This window comes from Melanaphis sacchari, unplaced genomic scaffold (genome assembly GCF_002803265.2).
Source record: "Melanaphis sacchari strain LSU unplaced genomic scaffold, SCAv2.0 Contig0_pilon_pilon, whole genome shotgun sequence".
Lineage (NCBI taxonomy): Eukaryota > Metazoa > Arthropoda > Insecta > Hemiptera > Aphididae > Melanaphis > Melanaphis sacchari.
Window position 1 is genome coordinate 9391268 of NW_020270366.1, and position 25209 is coordinate 9416476.

The 25209-nt window shown below is 24.6% G+C and overlaps 1 protein-coding gene across 3 annotated transcripts in view; it reads left to right on the top strand.

The window, feature by feature from the left end:
• The window catches only part of LOC112595855 (short neuropeptide F), a 62842-nt gene extending 42764 nt beyond the window's left edge, over positions 1 to 20078 (top strand). For 2 of the 3 annotated variants that reach the window (XM_025341257.1, XM_025341248.1), the window contains exons 2-4: positions 6141 to 6247; positions 9158 to 9318; positions 19727 to 20078. In XM_025341257.1, the coding sequence (XP_025197042.1) occupies positions 6163 to 6247; positions 9158 to 9318; positions 19727 to 19771 (291 nt within the window). In that variant the 5' untranslated portion in view covers positions 6141 to 6162 and the 3' untranslated portion in view covers positions 19772 to 20078. The remainder of the gene's footprint in view (positions 1 to 6140; positions 6248 to 9157; positions 9319 to 19726) is intronic. The other variant, XM_025341240.1, reaches the window with a different exon arrangement.
• The last annotated feature ends 5131 nt before the right edge of the window (positions 20079 to 25209 follow it).

Below are 25209 nucleotides of genomic sequence, written 5' to 3' on the forward strand. Positions count from 1 at the left end.
ATACTATTGATATGGTAGCTATAGTTAAACGATAATATTTTACTGCGTTATGAAAAGATTAACATAGATATCTAATGGTATTTTTACAAGCATATGCCATGTACTTGTTACGATTTAGAAAACGAAAAAATTCAACCCCGGGAAACAAATAAAACGTACAATAATTGCAGTCGGTGGACATCGCGATTTTGTACAAGCATAGTATATATTGTAATTATTTATAAGATGTTTGAGCATTGGAAAACAATATTATTATCAATATTATAATTAAATAGTGGACTTACACCGAATCGGTCGATTCCAGGATTCGTTTCTCGGGATGTTTATTATATTTCGAGGAGCTATAACTTACATAACCCGTAGAAATGAAGATCTCAGTATAGGTATTAATCAAAAACCCCAATGGAACAGTGTCCTGTGATACGCAATACAATCAGTGACGAGCATAATCGTGGACACTGCAGCGGACCGGCAGATAAATGTTATGTCGTCGGTGTATTCTTAGTGCTGTCTCCTGCAGTCGTACACTATATACCCAGACAAGTCTTACACATATCTATATATATTGTCTGTGTCGAAATCCCAACTACGACGTGCGGGACGGCTCTCACGTAACACTTCTGATACCACGTATGAGTTTAATCACCGTCATTACCGCGGCAGTATGGAGTGCATATAATATATCGTATCTACGTATGGGGGTCAGATATAGGATGCATTTATATATAGGTATTTATTCGGTTTTGACCGCACGACGAGTGTATTACACTAGTCGCGTACCTGCGTATATATGTATAATGTAGTCGCTGTATAAACTTTATATATGTGTGATGTGTGTGTGTGTATGTATTGATATACTTCGCGAGTAAAATAGGTCGGCCTCCCAACTAGTTTTCGATTTTCTTCGCCTGCGTGCCCGCCGACGATCATTGTGGATCGCGAGTACTAGAAATCGTCCGGCGCGATATTAGATAATGATAATAATAATAATAATAATAATAATGATAATAATATATCTGTCGATTGTGGCTGTGGGTATATTAAAACCCCGGGATAGTTCGGGTATAGGTTAGATGGTATTATAACAATATTATATGCAGATTTTCGCCATTACAATAAAACGGCGGTCAACACGGCTAATGTTATACTTGCGTTGAATAAATTTACGAGGATAAACCATTCATCCGTCCTTTAGGTAGGGCTACGATATCAGTTCATTTTAACTTTTTTCACAGAAAATAAAGCGGTACACTGTTCAATTCAACCTGTTTATTTGACGACAATCAATAATAATACCCACGCAAAAATATGCACACATACGGCGGAATTTGCTTAGTTATTCATTTTTCCCATAAAATTCCCAGTAGAATGTATGTTTAACTGGGCCATGATCTCGATTCGATTAATGAACACGTGCATAAATAATATGATACGCGACTTTGTTGTGTAATTAGGAAGTGCACTGGCTGTAATTTTGCTGCATAACCTCACTCGTTTTGATAAGTTCATCTTGCACCTAAATTTCAACCTAAGTGCCACCTAAGTCATCATTAAATGTCATATAGCACTTTTTTATAATTAAAACATACGTAAAAATTATTTATATTCATCGGAAGTATCCTAGCTGTTTTATGATTTTCAGTATTTAATATTAATATTATTTTCGTGTCTTGTGTGTCCTATATGGTTTCAAAAAAAAGCGTCTTTATATGATCTCGTTTGTTACAAAATATGTGTACGTAGTAGTTGGTATCTTCTGTTTGTCCAAATTTTGTACACATAATTGCTGGTGTTTCTAATTCATTGACTATATACAATTATTTCTGTGATATACGTATTCGTGTAGTCGTATCCCAAGAGACCATTAATCGTTTTATTTTTTTTTCTACTCATAATATTAAGATTCCTCAGGTTAGGTTAGATATAAGTCATTTTCGTTACTAATTTAGTTGACCCAGTATGTATGGTTAATATTTAATTGATTTTCACTGAATTTAACAGCAATAATTGCCATCGATATTGAAACTTCATTTTGAACATGGTTTCAGTTTAATTACAACATACTTAATAAAATAAATACTATAAAATAATAATATACTGAAGTAATATAATATAATGTTAATGTAATCTAGACATATGTACGGCTATCACGTAGGTTTATATGCGAATATAATACAATATTTTGTATATCATTAGGAAATATTACATTAGGATTTTGGACGACCGTGCCGTTACTATTTATTACAAATATAAAATATTAGTATTAATAATAAATTATAGGATGTATTAAAACTAACAATTCTATTTATGCAGTACGTTTCGTCGGTGTTTGGCGTGTTAAAATTATACATACATATGCACAACACCTATAACATATTATACTTTATACCTCATTCCTTTGTACACATCGCTTTTTCACCCCTTTCCTACATTAGACGTTTGTCTTTTATGGGTATCGAACCGAATCCAAATTATTGTTGTTACTCGTTTCCACAAAATACAAGGTGAATACGAGTGATGCGTTTCAAGTTGTTTTTTCTATTATTGTCACAAGTGGCGTCATCTCCGCACAAGAAAGCCGTTTTGCGATTAAAATAAAAGTGTTATGTTTTATATATATATAATATATTGTACAAGTCGGATATCACCTGGAGACGCGCAAACACATCGAAAACGTCGCAATATTTTTATTTATTTTCTCTAACGTAAATGTTTATAGTCTGAAAACAATGGATTTTCCGTCGACAAAACTAATAACGATTTCTTTCACGCGTTAAAAAACACTAAACAGTATTATATAATATAATATATATATAACGTTCAACACGATAAGTACTCGACGGCTGAATTTAAAAACATATGAAAAGTGTTTTCATGTCTCACCTCTACACAATTTAAATTCAATTTTATAGGTGCGTAGAACTTAAACAAAACAACAAATGAATACATAACAAATTATCGTATTTTTTTTTAAGAATATTTGTCCACGTAGGTACCTCCACGAAAATTTTTACATAAATTTATTTCAATAGGTTTAGTAATTTTATGTTCACAATGTTATATATTGTTTAAAACTCGTTTTTTGACAATCTGTTTCAAGAAATGATGTTAAGATTTTCATTATACAACCCATTTGGCGTATTGAAACAAGTTTAATAAAAAAAAGAAATTAAAATATTTAAGAGTTATAATTCCGGTTCAGTTGTATTAATTTGGGAATTTTACCCGGTCATCAATATTTATATTTTTATTTTATTAAAAATTTTGTATTTTAATTTTTAGCTATTAAATACATACAAATAATAACTATTTAACACCGTTAAATATTTTTATATTTATACGTCGTATTACCTCTGTAGTGTCTCAATAAAAACAAAAGATGTTAATCTCTAACTCTTGACCAACGACAACTTGATTCAAATAATACACTAGAATAGATAACACTACGTACTAAATTATATTACATAATATACATCATTAATTCTGATAAAAGTATTAAGCCAGGTTTTTTCCTACATAGCCAAAATTGGTATTATTATGGTATATTACTATGTATTCTCATTTGGTGTTAATACTGAAGTGCACGCCCATATTGTGTTTGTAAAAGCAAAAATTCCATATGACATCGATTAAAATAACTTTCTTTTTTTTCTGTACACGTCAGTGGTAGGTAGTTTATTGAGAAAAGAAATTAAGATCTGTAATCTGGCCAAAATCCCCAATGGCCTTACTATGAACCGGTGTTTGAACTTCGGATCCGCTATTATATTTTATTCGTTAATAAAATATATTACAAATTACAATATGAATACAAAATAATAGATCAGAAGTACACAGTATATGGACGATATTAAAACAAACCTATTTTTAAAGCTAGTTACAGTTTTCGTTAAAGTGACATGTTATTAAAGGGAAAACATACACAATTTATGTGTTCAGAATATCGCCAAAAACGTAGTATCATAAATAAAATATGGTTTTAAACGTCGATATATTTTATGGATTTTTATCAACATCAAAATGACATTTGCAATGATTGATTTCATTTGGGGTTGGACTAGCTTATTATTTATAAATAAATACAAGTACTGTGAATAACCTATCTATCATTCTTAGGAAATTGGTTAATAAAGATTTTTCTGTTTTTAAATTGTCAAAAAGCATAGTTCATTAATGTTTTATTCGATTATATTTTAGATTACTTATGACATAAGAAAATTATTTATTTATACTCATGAGTATGTGGATAACTGTAGATTCGATTTTTAGTCTTTTAAATCATAATTCAATTTGAATTGTATATTTTATTTTTATTATAACATGTTTAGGTACCTTTATTTTTTATTATTGACGGAAATAGTTAATAATTCCTATAAACCTAAAATCCATTTATAAATATATAATTATTTTCATCTACCAAATTTAACCTATGTATATAATACAAATTACAAATAACGTTAATCCAACAAATTACAACAATCTGCGTAGTCTTATATTTAAACGTAAACAATATTTGTGATAATATTAAAAATGTGGTAAATTTTTACAAAAAAAAAAATAGTAAAGAAATAAAAAACCTCTAAGAATATAATAAATTTTAAAAAATACTAAACTCAATTCTAATTTTAATTAACGACTAATAGTTAGAAAACAATAATAAATATTTGTATTAAAAACTGAATCTAACCCAGTTTAACATCTTTATAATAACACATAGTCATATAGATAAGTTGTAGAAATTAAATATTTTTATCATTGTCAGAGCATTTACTCTGAGACTTTAAAATTAAAATAAATATAAATTTATAAATATCTAATGTATAGTATCATAAATGTGCGAAATCTATATGAAACCTATTAAAATAAACAGAAAATACATTAAAAGTTTTTTTATGAACATTGTTTTAATTTTATTCATGAATATGAAAAGTATCAAATAAAAGTTTTTGAGTTTTTAAACTTTTTGTATGTGTAATAGTTTGAGTAAAAATTTTTAAAATATAAGCTAAATTGAAAACTACTTGTGTTAGTGACTATTATATGTATAATGTATAATGATCTTTAAATTATAAGGTACACCATTAACATTGACAAAATTACAATAACTTCCCATCAACATTTTTTTTTTTTTTTTGTATAGTCTAAAGTCTAAACGATTAATAAAAACATATACTTAATAATTACCAACTACGTGATACACATCACTAAAATATTTTTTAAGCTTATTAATCGTTAAAAAAAAGATAATTTTTGCACAAGTTAACAACACTATAATTTAGAATATCAATGAAAAAAATGTCTATTAAATATAAAATTAGACCGAGAAAAGAGTTCATATAAAAAATAAATGTAATTTTCAATAAAAAAAAAAACATAATAGTTTACTCTTTTATAAAATAAATATAAAACAATATTACCTACTTGATATCGTAGATTAGTTTCATAGACTCATATTTTCAGAGAATTATTTCATTCATAAATATATAAAACATATTTATAATTTACTCAACTACTTTTTGATTTTATATAATATATATATATATAATATATATTATATAATCTCGCTTTAAAATATCTTCTACTATCGCAAAAATGTTAAATAAACATAAATAAATATTTATTACCCTCAGAAAATAAGATATGACTAAACATCTGTAATGTATTAATCGTTATTTTAAGATCATTTACAATCATTCAAAATATATAGGTGTATATTAGCAGATGATAATAAAACATTCTCATTAATAATTTAATATATTAAACATGTAAATATTATAAATTCTATATTTTAAGTAATAACATAGAATCTTACTTTTAGATTATCGTGTAACTCATATCTATACGTATATCAGTATATGTATTACTTAAAAATGTTTGCTAATATTGTCTCTGAAATACTGTTATTTTTATACAATATGAATTCAATAGAATACATTTGGTTAAATGTTCATAGTACTACTTAGTCAATACCTATATGCTACAGTACAAGGTAAATTAGTACTGCATATTTTATACTATAATTCTCAGTTTATTGTAATAAAATTAATTATTATATTATTATTAATTGACAGTGCTTTAATGTTATTTTTATAATTATAAAGTAATAGATAGATCTTAATATTTTTTATTTTATTTTGCAGATAAAAATTAACTGAAATAAAAATGAAATCCATCGCAGCCGTGATCTGTACACTTCTTCTAGTCTCTACAATAATATCAGCTGCTCCATCTTACATGGACTACGAGAGTGAGTACACAAAGATTCCCGATATTATTATATTAACAAAAAAAAAAAAAAACAAACAAACAATTTACAATGTTTTTTATATTGAAGAATTCGTATAATAGCATGTTATTACATTTTATCTTGAATTCTTTAGATAATTTTAACTAATATAAGAAAATTGTAAACAATGAATGAATAATATAATATGCTTTGTTTTTTGTGAACGAATACATTTTATAAGAGAATTTAATAAAATAAAGTTAAAGCTGAAAATCACATCTAACCAACCAAAAATCTCACTGATATAATACTATATATTATTATATTTAAAATAATATAGTTATCTGTATACAATAATTTATAATAATAATAAAATACACGATTACATTAATAGCACCTCCAATTGCTGTTGTTAGTTTTGGACTTAGTTAGGTACTCTCTAAATACTAGTTTGTTTAAAGTATCTTATTTGGGTTCTAGGGATGGTTTTAAAGACATTTGATTATTATAATGATGTAGTAAAATAGTCTTGAGTTAATATTTAATTTTTTTTCATTCCGATATGCTTATTCTTTTACGAGTAAGTATTTAGAATAACTATAAGGTATTTTAAGGATTGATTTGTTGTAATATTTGATTAATGAATTTAAGATTAGAAAAAATACAAAATCAAAATTTCACGTATAAAAGAAAATAAACAAGGAATAATAAATAACTATTAATTACTAAGTTTTAAAAAATTCTTATTTAATATTAACTAATATTTATTTATTTATTTTTATTTTTAACAGTCAAAGTACAAATTGAATTTTAATTTTTATGTAACAATGGTATACAACGGTTTTTAATACAAATTCCTTAATTCAATTATTTGGTTAACACAAATGTGTGCCTGATTGACTAACTATAACAGCGCTCAATGAGAAAGAATAGTGTAGGATATATTTTTAACAAAATATTTAGTTACTATGAAAAAAAAAAAATAATAAGTTAGATATTCACTACACTAGACGTGGCTCAGTGCTCGGGTAGTACAGGTAGAAAAAAAAACTTCTCAAGTTAAATTAAAATTCTTTCTATACTAACTTTAATTTTTTAGAGATAAATTTAATATTTTTTTGTTAACTTTTAACTTATAAGTTATTACTTGTCATGCTTTAATTAACTATTTAAAATTATTTTTTTTATTTACTTGACCTCCTTTAATTTATAATAACATTACCAAAATGTTTCTTATGTAGAAGCGCTATATATATTATTATATTTGATAAGTAGTGTAATTTCTAATTTACTTAATCTTGAACTTTGTAGGAATATAATTATCTTTATTTTATCAAAATATGATTCAAACATATAAACAGTAAAAAAAATTAAAACGAAAATATTATAACTTTTATCTGTTATTAGAAATAATTTGAATTTAAATTCATATGCTATTACAAACTAAGCGTATTTTATGTTAATTATAAAATATAACAAAATTATTAAATTCAGGCTTCCGTATTCTCTGTTTATACCCGAAAATACGTTAAAATATTAAATGAAGTAATAACAACTGTTATAACTTGACAACAATTATCAAAAAATACGAATTTTCTTCAAATAATTTTAAAAACTTTTGTGAAATAATTATTTACAAAATAAATAAATAAATTTTTAACTAAGTGATTTAATATTAATAAGCATCAGAGTAAGCAATTGAAACATATATCTTGTATTTTAATTTTCTTTTTTTTCTTTTTTCTTATTTTGCTATTTTGGCCTTGATCTGAATATATTGGTTTATTATATTAATCTTCGAATAATTTGTACAGGTTTATTGTTATCTACAATTTCGCTGGGAGTGCAACGCATCAGAGCACTTTATATTCAAAATGATATAGATAGATACTTTTGTTTTCTGTCGAATATAAACAATATATTTTCTCCACTAAACCAACGACTTACGCGTACAAATAAACCACTACGTCACGTTCACCGTATGATTATACTAATACAAATAATTACATATTATACGGCTATAGAAGAACGTCGCTTGATAAAAATAATAATATTGTAACGAGAGTACAACGAAATAAACACAGAGGCAACGATGTCACGACGACGCATTTCATGATAATAATATACGAATATAATATTACATTATAAACGCATAAATCAAAATAAACAACATTTTCTATTCACCAGGGTCAATTTCCACCGGTAATTGGTATACATATAAATAGCGAACCCATACTAAAATGTGATACCTTGGTTTAATCTTTGTAAGCATATTTTATAATCATAATATTACACCATTTAATAAAATTAAATTTTAATAGATTAGTCACACTAGAAAAATACTTGAAAAAATCTCTTAAGACTAAAATTAAAATTTATAATCTCTTAGGTTTCGACAGGTTTAACACGTATGGATTTATAAAATTTAATTTTGGGACTCCTCCGAAAAAACTAACACATAAAAATTCCCAATAAAACAACTCTAGACACATTATTTATTAATGTTTTTCTTTACGTTTCAAAACGTACCTTCCGTATTGATCATTACGTTCCAAAGTTGTTGAAATATCCAAACTACATTATAACTAACACAGAAGTTACCATTAACAACATACTCACCCCCACATTTAAAACCTATTGACTCTATCTCTATCTTAGGAAATATTTTCAGATGGCTTAATTGGGATGACTTTGTGACTTTTTTTGAATTTAATTAATAAAACACAAATGTTATAATTTATTTCTCATTAAATAAATCCGAAGTGCCGTCGCCTAAACGATTTTTCTTACGCTTTTACAGTATCCATGTTATTTATTGTACATTTTGTACCATATGTATAGATATATTTAAAATATTAAAATTATCTAAATTAAAAAAAATAATATAATAAAACATTATAAATGTAACAAATACCAACCATTGTGTTTCAGATGCCAAAGATCTGTATGAACTTTTGTTGCAAAGGGATCTAATAGATTCCATGGGAAACTCTTTGATCGATCCCAATCAACATCGCATGGTTCGCAAAAACCAGAGATCTCCATCACTGAGGTTAAGGTTCGGACGCCGAAGTGATCCTGCGCTTTATCAGGTGAATTTAATTATATTTGTATAAAAGTTACTATAGATAAATCATGTGAAAAATTAGGTCACGTTATTTTTTTTCTAACATAATTTTATTATTATTAGTTAGGCATAATATTATAATATTTATAACATTATTATGATCGTTGAGACACCATTTAAAGCCGGTAATATTAAAAAATTTGAATATACTATAATTGACTGTGTTCTAGACTTAATATTTCAATAGGCGTAAGTATTGGATTTTACGATTTTTTCTATTATCTAAAAGTCGATACAACTATATTATCTCGTAAAAATTAATGTGATATTATGTAGTAGGTTGATTGCTAATATACATTTTTTGACATCACTAAAAAAGAAATAAAAATCGTATAGCTAATATTTATTAGCAATGTAATTAGAAAATTATTTGTTCGTTATATTTATAAATTTTTAGTAAGCATTTTGAATGGTTCTTACTCTATATCCAAAAGGATAATATTTAATTAAAGAAAACTTGTGGAACTAATACTGTTTGAATAAACAGAAAATAAAATGATAATTGAATTATTTTAACGAAACTTTAATTTGTAATGTGTTAATCTCAATAAAGTAATTAACTTGAGTAGAATTAAGTTTTCTGTTTAACGTTAAAGTATTAAACTTATAATAAGATTTGAAAAGATTTTTCTTAAAGCTTTTAACTGGAAATTATATCCATGGATTAAAACTATTAAAATTTTAATTGATAGTTACATTATTAATAATAATTTATTATATGATTAAATATATAAATATGTTATTTTAGAGAAAAAAAAATAGCCGAGTGGGTACCATTTTGCTATATATTTAGTTTCAAGTAGATCACTATTTTCAGTAGTGTAGAATTTTAATTCAATAATTTATTATCATTGTACACAAAAAACGATTCCGAAAATAAACAATCTCTTAGCTTTTATTGCTAAGTATTTATTTTCTTAATATGTGTTTTTGATGTAGCTATTTTAGTCATTAGTCATTAATTAAAACAATTAATGATTTTCTATGAATAATAATAAAATTTAGATAACTTATTTATAAAAAAAATATATTATTAAGTTGCACCCTCATATTTTTAAATATTAAAATAAATTATATTCATACAAGTGCTGCAAGTAGGTACTAGTGAAACAGTATATGCATAAATATGATTTCTGTATTTGTTTTTGTACAACTTTATTGAAAACAATGTGAATAAGTTCATTGTAAATATAGATAAATAATGTTTTAAAATTAATCTACACATATTTTATACATATTTTTAAATTTAATTTCATGTAATAATGTAATTGAAAGTTTTAAGGTAACTATAATAAAAAATCAGTTACTCATATTTTAATAATAATATTGAATTTACAAAAAAGTTCCCATATTCCTAATTTTTTTTTTTAATTTTGACTTCTTTAAAGTACAAAAAAGATCCAATTTTTTATATAAAACCACCTTCTAAGGTGTACGTATCGTATACATAGACGCGCACAAAAAAAAAAAAAAAACACTCATCTTTATAAAATCAATACATTCATTGCTCAAAATAAAATCTAATAATCACAAAATATTACTCAGCTTTAATAAGTTTTATTTTAAAATATAAATTTATACTTATTTTAATGGTGGTATAACACTATAATCTTGAATCTTGACCAACTATTATACAACCCTGAGTATATCATACATATTTTTAATTTATATTTCGTCACAAGTATTTGATTTAATAGATTACTTTCCGTTTTAATAAATTAAATGTATAGTGTCTAAAATAATGGTTTAATGTATGTGCTCTATTTTATTTTTCCGGTGATTGATGAAATTATGGTAATAATAAGTAATAACAAAAACAATAATACTATTATTTGATGTTACTTAATAATTATTACCATATAAACAATGTATTTTATTGTTTCCAGCACTATTAAAAGTAAATGGTCGTATTATATTTTAAAGTTACCTAATTTTTTCCGAATAAACATCATACGAATAACAGATGTAATATTTTATTATTACATTACAACAATCAAAGTAAGGGTTTTTTTTTTTTAAATAAATGCATTTTTATTTTTTATATGTATTATAGTTTAGTTTTATTGGTAAAATAAACCTTGTGATTTTAAATCATCTTTATTAATAATTCAATTAATATAATTTTGTATATGTTATTGTATTACTACATACATATAATGTATACTATTTCAGATTTAGTTTTCACCGTTAATTAAATATTATGTTTCACTCAACTTCCTTTACTTATTTTATCATAACTGTTTAAAATAAAATAAAGTTATATAAGTACTTGTATAGCGTCAGTTATAAAAATTGTTTGTTATTAAAACTAATGGTTTTTTATAAAAAAAATTTACTATATATCTATGCCTGAATACAATAGTTCAACATTTTAAGCGATATAGGTGTAATTCAATTGAAGTAACATGTGGGTTTCTAAAAATGTAATATATTATATTATTTCATTATTGCACTAATCACAGTCTTAACCTTTCTCATTTGATACGCAGAACAGTTTTCTCGATTTATCCATAATAGCTCGATTAATTTTCTATAGTTCGTATAATTTGTCATTTGTTAGGGAGTAAAGAGGTTCTTGGTATATTTGACTGTTAACATTCAAAGGGTTATTATTATTACTTTTTTAAAAATTTTTAACAGTGCGCAATATTGTTATAGTTATTAATATTTCTGAGAAATCATAACAATTATTATGATCACAGTATTATTATTTTAGAGTACTGCGTATTAAATATGAAGTATCTTATAGTACAACTAAATGTTTTAATCGTGTATTTTGTTTATAAGCTGTAACAAACCTGTGGAAAGGGAATTTCAATAAAGAAACTGGAATCGTTATCAAAATCATAACCTCGTAAAGTATACAAACTCGATTTAAATCTTACTTGACTGTTGATTTTGCATACAAGCCGGTATAAGAACAAAACACGAACGATGTTACAGCATTTAAAGCTTAATGGAAATAATAAAATTAGAATCTTGGAAATATTTAAATTCGAATAAAAAAAATAATAGCAATATTAATAATAATGTTCTTTGAAACTTGTATATTAATTTTGTTACATTCTGTTATTTGTAATTATTAATAATATTCCTATGGAGCATCTGGAGAATTCATTCAAAATAACAACTTGATAAATGCGCTTTTGTAACTGATTTTCCATTATTGGAGAGTTAACTCTTCAAGAAATTCACATTCAGAGCCTAAGGGATGTCGAATTATGGTTATACGCAATTAGTTTTGACAATCTAAAATCCTATTTGGATTATTAAGGGTATTAAATTGACTATTTGAATAATATACTAATAAACAATTATTGTTATTTCTGAATAATTTGATTTATTTTTAAACATTGAAACTTGCTTTTTATGATTTGATCTGATCCTATCGGAAAGTGGGTATAACAATACAAATATAATGGATATAGCTGGTATAATACTTATGTTTATAGAAATTAATCATTATATAAAACAAGTATGCAAAAATATATTACCATTACGATCGTACATCAAAAATATTTATTTTAACAAGCTGCAACTTTTGAGAAAAAATCGACAAAAATTTCGAGAAGATAATTTTACGAACAAAATACTGCGTATTCCAGTGAAGCTGATTTGTCCTTTTTAACAATTAGACGTGGTAAAATGTATCAATAAACCCTTCAATATTTTTATTGCCAAGCACTTTTAATTTATAGTACATTTCAAGTCAAGTATTTTATTTATATTTCTTTTTAACATTTTCTATGAATTTCTTAAACTAATTATAATTTGCAAAAACAAAAAAAAAAAAAATAATTAATTTGTATTTTTATACCTAAACTATGGGTCATCTTCTTTTATGAACTTATGTACACCTACACCATTATGCACTCGAGTCAGTATTATAGTAATATGATAATATAACGTTCAAGTTTCACTTAGAACTTTACTGACAAAGGCTCGCAGCTTTTCATAGTATTTGAGCATCCTCAAACATTTTCACTCATGTATTGTGATCCTAGGTCAAAGAGTAAATATTTCCTAAAATACTTTAACTATCTTATAATAAAAATGCTCACATACAGTGGTGAATCTAAATTTGCAACTAAAAATATGTTTTCTGTATAAGTTATATTATAAAATATTTATCAGGAAAAATATTAAATCATTCGACATGGATTATAGGAAAAGAGGTAAATCGACTTATGATAATTAAATAATTCTAAACTCCTCAAGACAAATAAATTTATCCACGGACAGTGGTGATGCAGATATGTTTAAGAATATCATCGTATATCAATGAGATGGGTGGTTATAATTCAGTTTATCAGAACATCGGTTGTAATCGGTGTTATTCAGTTTTGTCGTAGAATTAGCAGCTATTATGTAGGATTGTGTATGGTTAACGTGCACAAATACATATATTCTCGTCACCAAACGGTCTTCCGGCAATGGTCAATGGTCATATATATAACATAATAATACACTTACAAGAATATAATGTACCGAAGAGAAAAATCTCATTACAGGGATACTGGTATAATAGATATAGGCACCGGTGTCCATAATATTATATAACGTATAAAATTGGATACGTTGTAAACGCGTAGTCTTAAGCCGGTCGTTCGTCATATATGAAAACAACGACGTTGTGATATAGTCGGGAAAATCGTTTTTCCACTTGAAATGAACGATACACAATAATATAATAAATAACATATAAATACTATATACGTTCTAATGTGGACGCACGTACAAATTGTAATAATATAGCTTATACGTGTAATAATACACGTATAAGTTGTATTAAACGAACCGTATTGAAATATGGTGAACCACCATTCGTGTATAAAAAAAAAAACAGACAGACGCACACACACACATATAGTTATCAAGAAGCGTAGATGTGCGTAAAATAATTCGTTTTGTGTGTGTGTGTGTATTATCACAGGCACACGATATCGAGTGCACTAAAATCTAGCCGTATAAGTAATCCGTAGTTCTATGCGTGTATACAAATACATAGTAATAATAACGGTTGTCGCTCCGACTTTGACGGTGTAAGTTTACGGGCGATTAATCAAAATATCGAATTTATTTATTTTTATTGTATGCAATTTATCTATCTTTAAGTACATTTTTATTTTTAAGACGTGGGAGGAAAAAATAAATATATCCGTTTTTTTTGTTCTGTGGTACGGAATTTCTTTGGTTTTTTTTCAAATAAAAACAAATGGCTGATTTTTTTTTTTTTATTTTTCATAAAATAATAATATTATTATTACTCGCTACTTTATGAAAACAAAAATTAACTCCGCAAAGGAATAATACGATATAATATGTACATAATATATAATAATGATTTTAAATTACAACGCGAACGACTGTGCGTCGACTGCAATTTTATTATTCACAAGTCACTGCAGTAAACGCGCTTTCGTCGCCACTCGAAATTCTCTCAACTGTATAATATATAATATATTATACACGCAGCCACCCTCAACTACGTGTTTATATATACATAGCTTAACCCATAGTATATATTGTTACCTGTGCTCGACCCCGGTCGTCCCTGTATTTTGTTAGTGTATGCGCTCGTATATAACAATATGTATATACAGCATGCATATTGCTATATTAGCCATTGGGTACGTATTGTACGATAACGATTCTGCAGGTTTCGTCGTCAACGAGGGCGCAGACGGTCTTAATGCAAATAAGAACACCTCCTGTAAATAATGTACATGTCGATCCTCTGACACACGAATATATTATAATGTTTACGGCATCCATTTATTTGATCTGACCGTCTTTAGTGTGCTGTTGTGATGTTTTTTCGATTATTTTTGTATGTACCTATATAATTAGTCGAGTGGGTATCTAAATGCAAACCGTTATTTCTGGTATTAAGAATGGTCGTAAAGATATAAATAATATAATGGATTTAAAAATAATAACAAATGTAAAACGTCAAACTAAAAAATGTTGATAAGGCCGATAAGGGGATACCTAAGCACCTCTTGCAGCAAGCCTCCCGACATCAAATTATGTTTAGTAGATTTTGTCTTCACAGCTTTGTATTCGGATATGTCTTGTGATTCTAGATGCATCTTCAATAGACCGCAGTGAAATTTGTTTATGTCGATAGTGGTAGTAACGATTAATACAGCTTATCAACATTTTTTTAAACGTTTTTATGTTATATTGACATGATAAAAATACGTATATTATCTTGATTAGACTTGAGAGTATATAAATCTATAATAATTTAGTGAACTGTCATCCGTCTCTTTGAGATCATTATTTTGTCAAGTAACTTTAATATCGCTAAAAGTGAATGTGATAATGCTTTAATTTTACATGAAATTGAACGATAAAAATCATATATTTTATAAAAAAAAAAACACGCAAATAAAGTTTTAAGTGGTGTTTTGCCGTGGGTGGGTAATTTTCTGTAGTGCAATTCAAGTACAATATTTGTTAACTTGAGTGCGATTTGAAAAAAGGAAGTGCCATTCGACCCCACTTGCGTAAAGTTTTCTTAAATAATTATCTATACGTATAAATCGTATTCTGAGTAAAAATGTTTAAGCACATATTTAGTTTTATTTTTAGAGTGTAAATGTCTATTAATACTTCCAAAATAATGTGTATTTGATTACTAATTATAGTACCTTTAAATATAACCGTAGTTTTGATGAATTTTTTAAAATTATTACAACTTGGGGAAAAAAAATATACTAAAAACTATGATTAAAGAAGAATTATTATTTTCTGTATTTATACTTTCATAATATTCATTTTTACAATCAAATATACATGATTTTATTTCGAATGGTTTAATGATCACAGATAAATAACAATTTATCATACATTTTGTATGTAAACTTTAATTAATATTCAAATACCTTCAATGCTATAATTGCTGTAAACACTTATAAATCAATCATTTATTGTAATAAAAACGTAATAAAATAAATTTTTATGAGATTCAAAATAATACAAAATATGTAGAATAATTGAATCCAATAAAGAAAAAAGAATTTAAAACAAATTGAAAAATAGAACCTATCGTCCATTCATTTTATATTCATCGAATAATAATAATTTATTGAGAATATAAAATCGTATTTGATGTATGTACATATTTTATTTTACACGTAGTAATATTATTAAAATATTTTCAGTAAGCATTATAATTATAATTATTAAACATATACCTATTATGCATGTATAAACCTATATAACCTATTATCTACCATGTATACTCGTTTACCTAAAGTGTATGCTTATTAAGTTAAACTAAATATACGAATATAATATATTCTATATCTGTATTATATTATTTAATGCTAATTTCATCCGTAAAAGTTACTACCAAACAACCAAATTATAAACTTTCTAAAATGTCAAATATGACTTGTTTTTATGGTATTATGTGTTATATTAAATTACAATGTTATTTTTTGGTGTTTAAATATGATTTTTGAAAACACGAAAATCTTCTAAGTTTATATAAATGCATGTAATAAAATCCAAAAATATAATATTATTGAACGCAGTTTTGATGACAAATAAAATACGTATTATTGGTCAATGAAGTTTGAATTACGTCTCGTGTCCCTAGAGTCGGACTAGGTACCGACATTTTTCTCGTGATTTATTTTCACGTGTCAAACACAATTACGATACACATCTTCTGCCCCACGATAATGAAGGAAAAACATTACAACGTAACGGTAAACGCAAAGTATATACAATTTTACTGCCGAGTAATAATATTTACCGTAGTTGAATTTTAAATCATACTTACTCATTGTGGTAATAAGATATGCTGTATATAATTCCATGAAACAAGTTCTGTCATTATTATGACTCGTCAAACTATGTACATAGTTATCTCGTTGTTGTTTGGCATCCCTTTCGTCTTTCTGTGCGAAAAATACTTAATATTTTTTACTTAAAATTACATTTAAAATATCTCTGTCATGTAATATGTTCTAATTTTTGAATTTTAAATTGTAACAAAATGCGCTGCCTTAATTTTTATTTTAATACACTCAACAATGTAAAAATAAAAATAAACATATCAAAATAATAAGCTCATTAACGAAAGTATAATTAACGCATTGTAGTTCTATCTTGTTGTTTACCATTTTTAATTTCTCTGTCTCATAAGTTTTTTGAACGAATGGCTTCCGTTTGACTTCGTGGAAATATGTACTGACTACCTAGCTTATTAGGTATTTATATAAATGAATTTATTATTTTATTTGTTTAGAGTTAGTTAATTTCATTATTTAAGACCATGAATTGGATTTGGAGACAATAAAATATTTTTATTCGTTTTCTAGCATAATTTAACTCTTAAAAAAAAGAGTCTATAATATGATAATTTTTAACTAATATAATATGATGCTATAATATGATTGAAATTGAGTGATTCCGTTATAAACGTATAATTAATTAATATATGATAGTCTGCGATTGAACAAAATATGTTTCATTCGTAAAATAAACTGATTAAAACTTAATAGATAGCACATAGTTAATTTATAAAATGTAAGATTATATCAACATTATTAATAAACTAAAGCTTTAACACGAAACACGCACACCCGTTGCGATTGATCGTCATTAAATTGAAACAAGTACCTACGAAGGTAGTTCACTTCACCTGTATTTTTTTGTACGAGTCGATGTTCTTAATTTGCAAAATGTATGTAATTAATATTTTTGTTTTTTTTTCATTAATTAATGATACATATTATTTATTTAAGCCACGTGAGAACTTCATTATAAAAATATGTTTTTAGAGATTAATACTTACTGCTATTTTTTATAGCACAATATAATATGTTTATTTATGTATTTTTCTCATACAGTAATACAAATAAAAATCAGAACATTGCAGCACATGAATTAGCATTCTACAAATAATAACTGGTTTTTTAAACAAATTATCATTATACACTATTATTTAACTATTAATTAATTGTCATTAATTTCATGGTGCAATCTAATTTAAAATTAAGCTACGTACAAACGTAAGAAATGACCTGCACATACTTATATTTCATCCAACATTTCAAAGAGCAATTTCATCATTTTTAGTCTTAATATTTTGTCATGTTATAATTGCTCAAGGGATTTCAATTTATATTGAGTTATTTCTAAATTTATATATTATATATTGACATAATCTAGCATCATCGGTGTTGCGCAACGATAACTAAAAATTTATCTAGATATTGATAAAAGATGGTCAATACTTATTTAAATTATCTAGATATAAGTTTAAAAGATATAATACTTTTTATCTCGATAAAAAAAAAAAAAAATCATTTTAATAACTTAAATACACTTTATCTAATAATGAGTAACAAATAAAATATATTATTCTATTAAAATAATTATTTAGAATACAATATTGTTTCATTCAAATTTTAGGATTAAATTTTAATGTTATTATAAACTTATATTTTTTGTTTAAAAATATAATGAATAAAATAAAAATAAATTATAAATCTATAAACCATAATAGCAAAACTAAATCGTATGTATGTACGTCATGTCATTATTATGTGGCTTATTGTTTATGGTGTATCTATACAACATAACATCATATTCTTTATATAGGATAATTTTATTTATCTAAATAAACACTGATTATCATTTTCTATTACTCTTATGTACAGTTTTAAAAATAAATAATCATTTTATAAGGTATAAAATACGGTATATAAAATTAAAATAAATTTATATTTAAATATATAAATATTAGATTATGGATTTTATTTTTTTATTTTTAAAGTAAAACTGTAAGATATACCTAATCGAGTTTACCGCTGTTAATAATATATTAGACACAAAACTCTAATACGCTTAAATACTCATTATTTAAAAAATATTTATGCTAAATATTATTTATATTTTTATATTTTATTTAAATTTTAAACTTTATATTACATTATATTTCATGTTATTAGCTCATCATTTATTTGTATCAAGTAAATGTAGTGATTTTTTTTTCATAGCCAAAAATGATACAGGAATATTATGTCCATACAACAAAATTGTTCAAAAATGTATATTGCTTAACAGATTTTGGACATAAAATTATTTTATAATTTATTTTATTGAACTATAAACTACTATACCTAGTGTTATAATAACTTGCTATAAACAAATAATGTATTTTGACCTGACGGATTTTCCTTTTCACTCATGCAATTTGTCTTAAAATTGTATTTTTGTTGGTTCCATGTGATCCTGTTATCCCGTGTTGAGTTTCATTACTATATATTATTTCTTGTTATAATAGGTACCTATTTTGTTTCATGTAAACAAAAAGTCTAATATTAATCCTTCATTGTTAAAATTTGTTTCAGAATGCCTTGAATGCAGAATACCACAACGATTCCGATGTGAATTAAATGAACTCTTCATCAAAAGTTATATTATATTATACTCTTCTTATTTAAAACCATTCGCTTCATTGTATAATTCATAATTTGTTTAAATTTCACATCCACACCAGTGCTTTTTTAACCTAATTGTACTTTAAGTATACATTTTAGTATTCAAAACAATTTTAGCATAGTTAATTGTATTCCACTTTAGTTCTAATGTAAATTTTACATTCCCGATAAAAAATGTATTTGTTTACTCCGCAAATCAACATTACTCTTAAACATATGTCAAAATATTAAACAATAGTTATAATATATTTTGTCAATACTTCAATAATAACATCAATAATTAGATAAAATTTTTATTATAATTATCATTATTACAGTTAATACCAATACCTACTCTAAACCATAATTTAAAAAAAATATACTTAACCTTATGTGAATTTCCGAGTAATATTTTTTTTCTTAAATACTTCTATTTGTTCTACTGCAGGATTTAAAAATAAAAATACAATTACAAATATACAATATATGAAATATTGATGATATTAAATACTATAGATACTAGGTAATAATAAATAACGTGGTTATGGAAATTTACGTATGGTTTTTGGAATGAATAATGTTTATAAAGCGAGTTAAACATATTTAAACTTATAACTATTAAAGAAATATTACATTTTATTGAAATGGTGTTTGATCTTTTGTATAATACACCTCTAACCTCTGAATTTTCCATTATTCAAAATATAATAATAATAGTTTAAATATATTACATTACAATTACTATAATACATTATTTTTGACTCAATTGTGCCACTTCAATAATCACTATATGAAATTAAAATCGTTACCGTTGATAAGTTTTCTTCACTTCAACGTAATAAAAAAAAAAAAAATTAATTCAAGACAAGATTTATTCAAAACATAAAGAAGAAATGGTAATACAATAAAAAAAAGACAAAATGCATTACGTATATAATCAAATTTCATAGCTACTGTATTGGACAATACTTGGATGATTGAATGGAACGATAAAACCGAGTCATCAAAAAAATAGTAAAAACATGCATGGTAACCGGTGGGTATAAAATAATACAGAATTCTTTTCGCTATGGTAAACATATTGTACGACTTAGTCCATAAATATTACAAAATAATATATTTAAATACTGTAGTCATTCGTCACAATTAACCAGAGAAATAATAAACTTTGGCTGATCCAATTAACACTGCACAAATGCATCCATAAAAATATTAAAAGGTTACACAAGTTTAATGAGATGATTCTTCAATACTTTTTCAATATTATAAATGACAAGAGACAGGCGGACAACAGTAATTAATATTTTAGAAATGTAGTTATTTCAATGAAAGTAATATTATAAAATTATGTTATAAAAGCGTCCTCAATTTCTGACTTCGTGATGAAATATAATTTAATGTATGTGCCTTATAATATTTTACCTAAATAAAAAATAATTTATAAATAAAATATTCCTATGTATTAAGTTATAAGCATTTTAAATCAATTAATAAACTAAATATATATATTTATATATTCATTAATAATTACGACAATCCGAATAATTCGGATTGTTCCAAGATATTTAATCGCTTAAGTTCAAAACGAGTTATTAAGTAATTTGATACAACTTGAATTAAGTCTGCGTTTATAACACGGAGCCATTGAATTAAAAGTTCCAGATTTCACTTGGTGCAAAGTTGTCGGTGAAAAATTAAACAATGGTTATTAAAGGTATACGTATATTATATTATGAGAGTTCAGAGAATGTTAAAAGTAACTAATTTAAGTGACTTTTTGGCTTTTTTTTTTTTCTTAAGGCCAAAGTAAAGTTAGATTGTTTTATTTTTAATTATATGTTCATCAAACGTGATAAAAAAAAAAAAAAAATAATAATAATAATAATAATGATAATAAGCTAAATATATTTCATGAAAAGAAAAAGTAATTTAAGCTATAATAATGATAATACAATTATTACATAACTAAAAAAAATTAAGATCCAACTTGTCGAGATTATCGACATTTTGATAAAGTGTATCTTATTACAATATTTATATTTAATTTTAAATATATTTTTATAAATAAATCTTTTAACATTTTCAACGTTTGGTACCAGGTTTTGTATATTATTATACTTCATTACCTTTACATTTCCACGCTAATTTACTACTCTACACAAATTTAGGTTTTTTTTTTTTTTATGACATTTTTTGATTGAACCTGAATAATTAATATTTACAATAAAAATTAACTTTCTATCGTTAAATTGAAAAAAAAATTATATTTCTTACTGTTTTAGGTCATATAATTAAATATATATTTACATATTTAATGTATATCAATAATGTTATTAGCTACAATATTTTAAAATTAATTTAGCTTAATCTAAACTGAATGTTACCTTTTTGAACTTGATAAGAAAATCACATCAACTTGAAGTATAAAATATTGATTTTTAATTATAAAATACTAACAATCATTAATTTAACTATAACTTAATTATTAGTTTCGTATTAATACATTTTTAAAATAAGTAAATAATTATATTATATCTTTATAAATGTATAATAGATAAGTATTCAACTAATATTTTTACTTCATAAAAATATCGTTGAGTTTTAGTGAAATAAATTATCAGGATTAATTTGTAATATTTCAAAAATCTAAAAATACAAATTTCATTAAAGTCAGTAAGTTTGATAATAACATTTTTAAACTGTAGTTTTAATTAAAAAAATTATTTATGCTGAAATTCCTACAATACAAATAATTAAACTACAAAACCCTGTAAAATAAATAATTGAATTATATTTTTTTCTGTTTTTAAATAACTATTTTTAAGCCATATTAATTTCTATTCAAACTATTTTAAAATAACATTTTTTATTAATATCCAATTATCAAATTAATATTTTTTGTTGAATTTTTACATTATTTAAAAATGAATATGTATTATACAAACGTAAAATTAAGTGAATGAGAGAATTGTATCATAATATACGTTATATATATTTATATATATGTATGTATTTCTATAGAATTACTTTCATTAGACGCCATAAATTGCAATTGTCGTCAATATCTTCCAATAGCGGAATACAGAAAAAATACATCACGGTGAGCAACCTACTTTTAATTAATTGTAAATAATAATGATTAGTTGAATTTTACTTTTTGATCTTTCAATTGTGGTGTAAAAAAAAAATCTACAATTGGTTTTCAATGATTGTTTAGAGAGCACAGAAAACAATTTCGCTTAGTTACAATACAATATAGACCAACTATTGTCGTTCTGACATAACTTTATGCCGCCATTGAAGGTTGCAGACAAAATGCACTACATCAACAATCAATAAAGATATATTTACAAGTAAATACTAACATAAATTATTATTTAACTATACTTAATGGAGTTTTTGAAGGTTTTATTGAAAATAACAAAAATTATACAAATGATTTATATTTACTAATACATTATAATATTTTTCGGTATTTCTCTACAACGTATTAATTTAAGTTTCTCATACTAATTATTTATTCAGTCTAGTTACTTTTATATTTATATGATAAATTTTAGACGCAATATTTTAAATATCAAATATTTAATATAATAATGATATACTTTATATTTGTGTAAAACAAATTAATACATATTTATTTTAATAAGATATGATATAAGTGTGCGTAAGGAAATCGTAATATGTTAGTAATATGTCTCATTCAACCAAAATAATATATATAATAAGTGAGTATTAGAAAGTGACTATATGATTTAATTATTGCGAACAGTTAGGTTATTAGCTAAATTATATCAATGTATCCAACCGAATGTAATTTAAATCCATAATCATAAATGTTTATTTTATAATTATGGCTCGGAAGTTGTAAGAGCTAGGCAAAATATGTATGTAAATGTGTACGAAAAAATTACAAAATAAGCAAAAAAATTATTCTGAATTAAAAAAAATAAAAATATATATTAAATGTTGTTACCTAATAAATTAATAAAATAATAATATAAATAGAAACTATTTATAACTGGTTGGCATTTTAACATCTTATTGAGCTAAAAATAAAATTAAAAATATTTTTTCATTATTTTTGAAATTACGATAAATACGTTCGTTGAAAATTTTTAGTTTTATATTTAATATTAATTAAAATATACCAGTTAAGAAAGAAAATATCAATTTTTTAAGAAAAATATGAAATATGCATAATATGCATATAAAATCAATAAAATATTCACCTTTTTAGCTAAAATTGACAAAATATGCTTTTCAATTTTCAATTCTTTAACTCTCCATTGTACAGTTCAGATTTATAATTTGGCGTGCTATAAATTTAGAGCAAACATATAGAACAATATGCAATTCCTACAACTTCCGACCCCTATTTATAATACTTGTAATATTGTTATAAACGTTGCTGTCAACTTTTTATTATAGTTTTATTTTTAAAATGCAACTATATGTTCTTAGTATTACATGATTATTGGTTACCTACCTAAAATATCTATATTACTATTGTCCAAATAATAAACACTTTGTTTGTGTTGTTAAGCACTCGAGTGTACTCGAATAATCTCGAAGTTATACTGGAACATTGACGCATTCGACTATACGAGAAATCTGAAAATATCAGTACATTGGTTGAAGGAATAAATTGAATTACATTAATTTAATGGTGGATATCAAAAGACATCTCTAAGAAATAGTTGTTTCAATTATATAATTATATCTGTTTAGAATAGGTATTACACCAATTTCTACAACCTTCCTTCCTTACTAGTAACCAAGGAGGGTAAAAACATAAAAGAAAATATTTTATCCCTCGTTTTGGAAGATAACGTTAAAACGTGAAATAGTTACTTAAATTATTAGTATTGTACACATTTTGTATTGCGCTTTGTACTTCAAGTGATTGTAATTAGATGACCTTAAACTATATGTCACGAGAAAGTTGTAAGCATAAATCTTATATTATAATCTCGATAAGATGAGAACATTGGGTAAATTATAAAACAAATTTACAACAAACAACACAGTAAATAGATCTTTACTATTTAAAATTTTATGCGAACAAATGCACAGTAAGCTTTCGAGGTCAATTACTCAAATCATTGAACAAACACGATCCGTTAAGGACTTCTAATCAAAATAAATAGAGACATCGATTTGTTATAATTATAATTTAAGTATTTGGCCTAGTCAGTTAGAATAGTGAGTAGTTATGGTTAGATAATAAAAAATAGACTAACCAAGAGATAAAATTAGTTTCATAGTATTAAAATATATCGTTTATTTAATAATAATAATACTTCTGATGAACTTAGAGTCTTTATTGTTTTATAATTAAAAAAACAATGCTGATTTCAATAGTTTATAAATTAATTTTTGAAAAAAAAACATGTTATGTATTTTTAAATTTA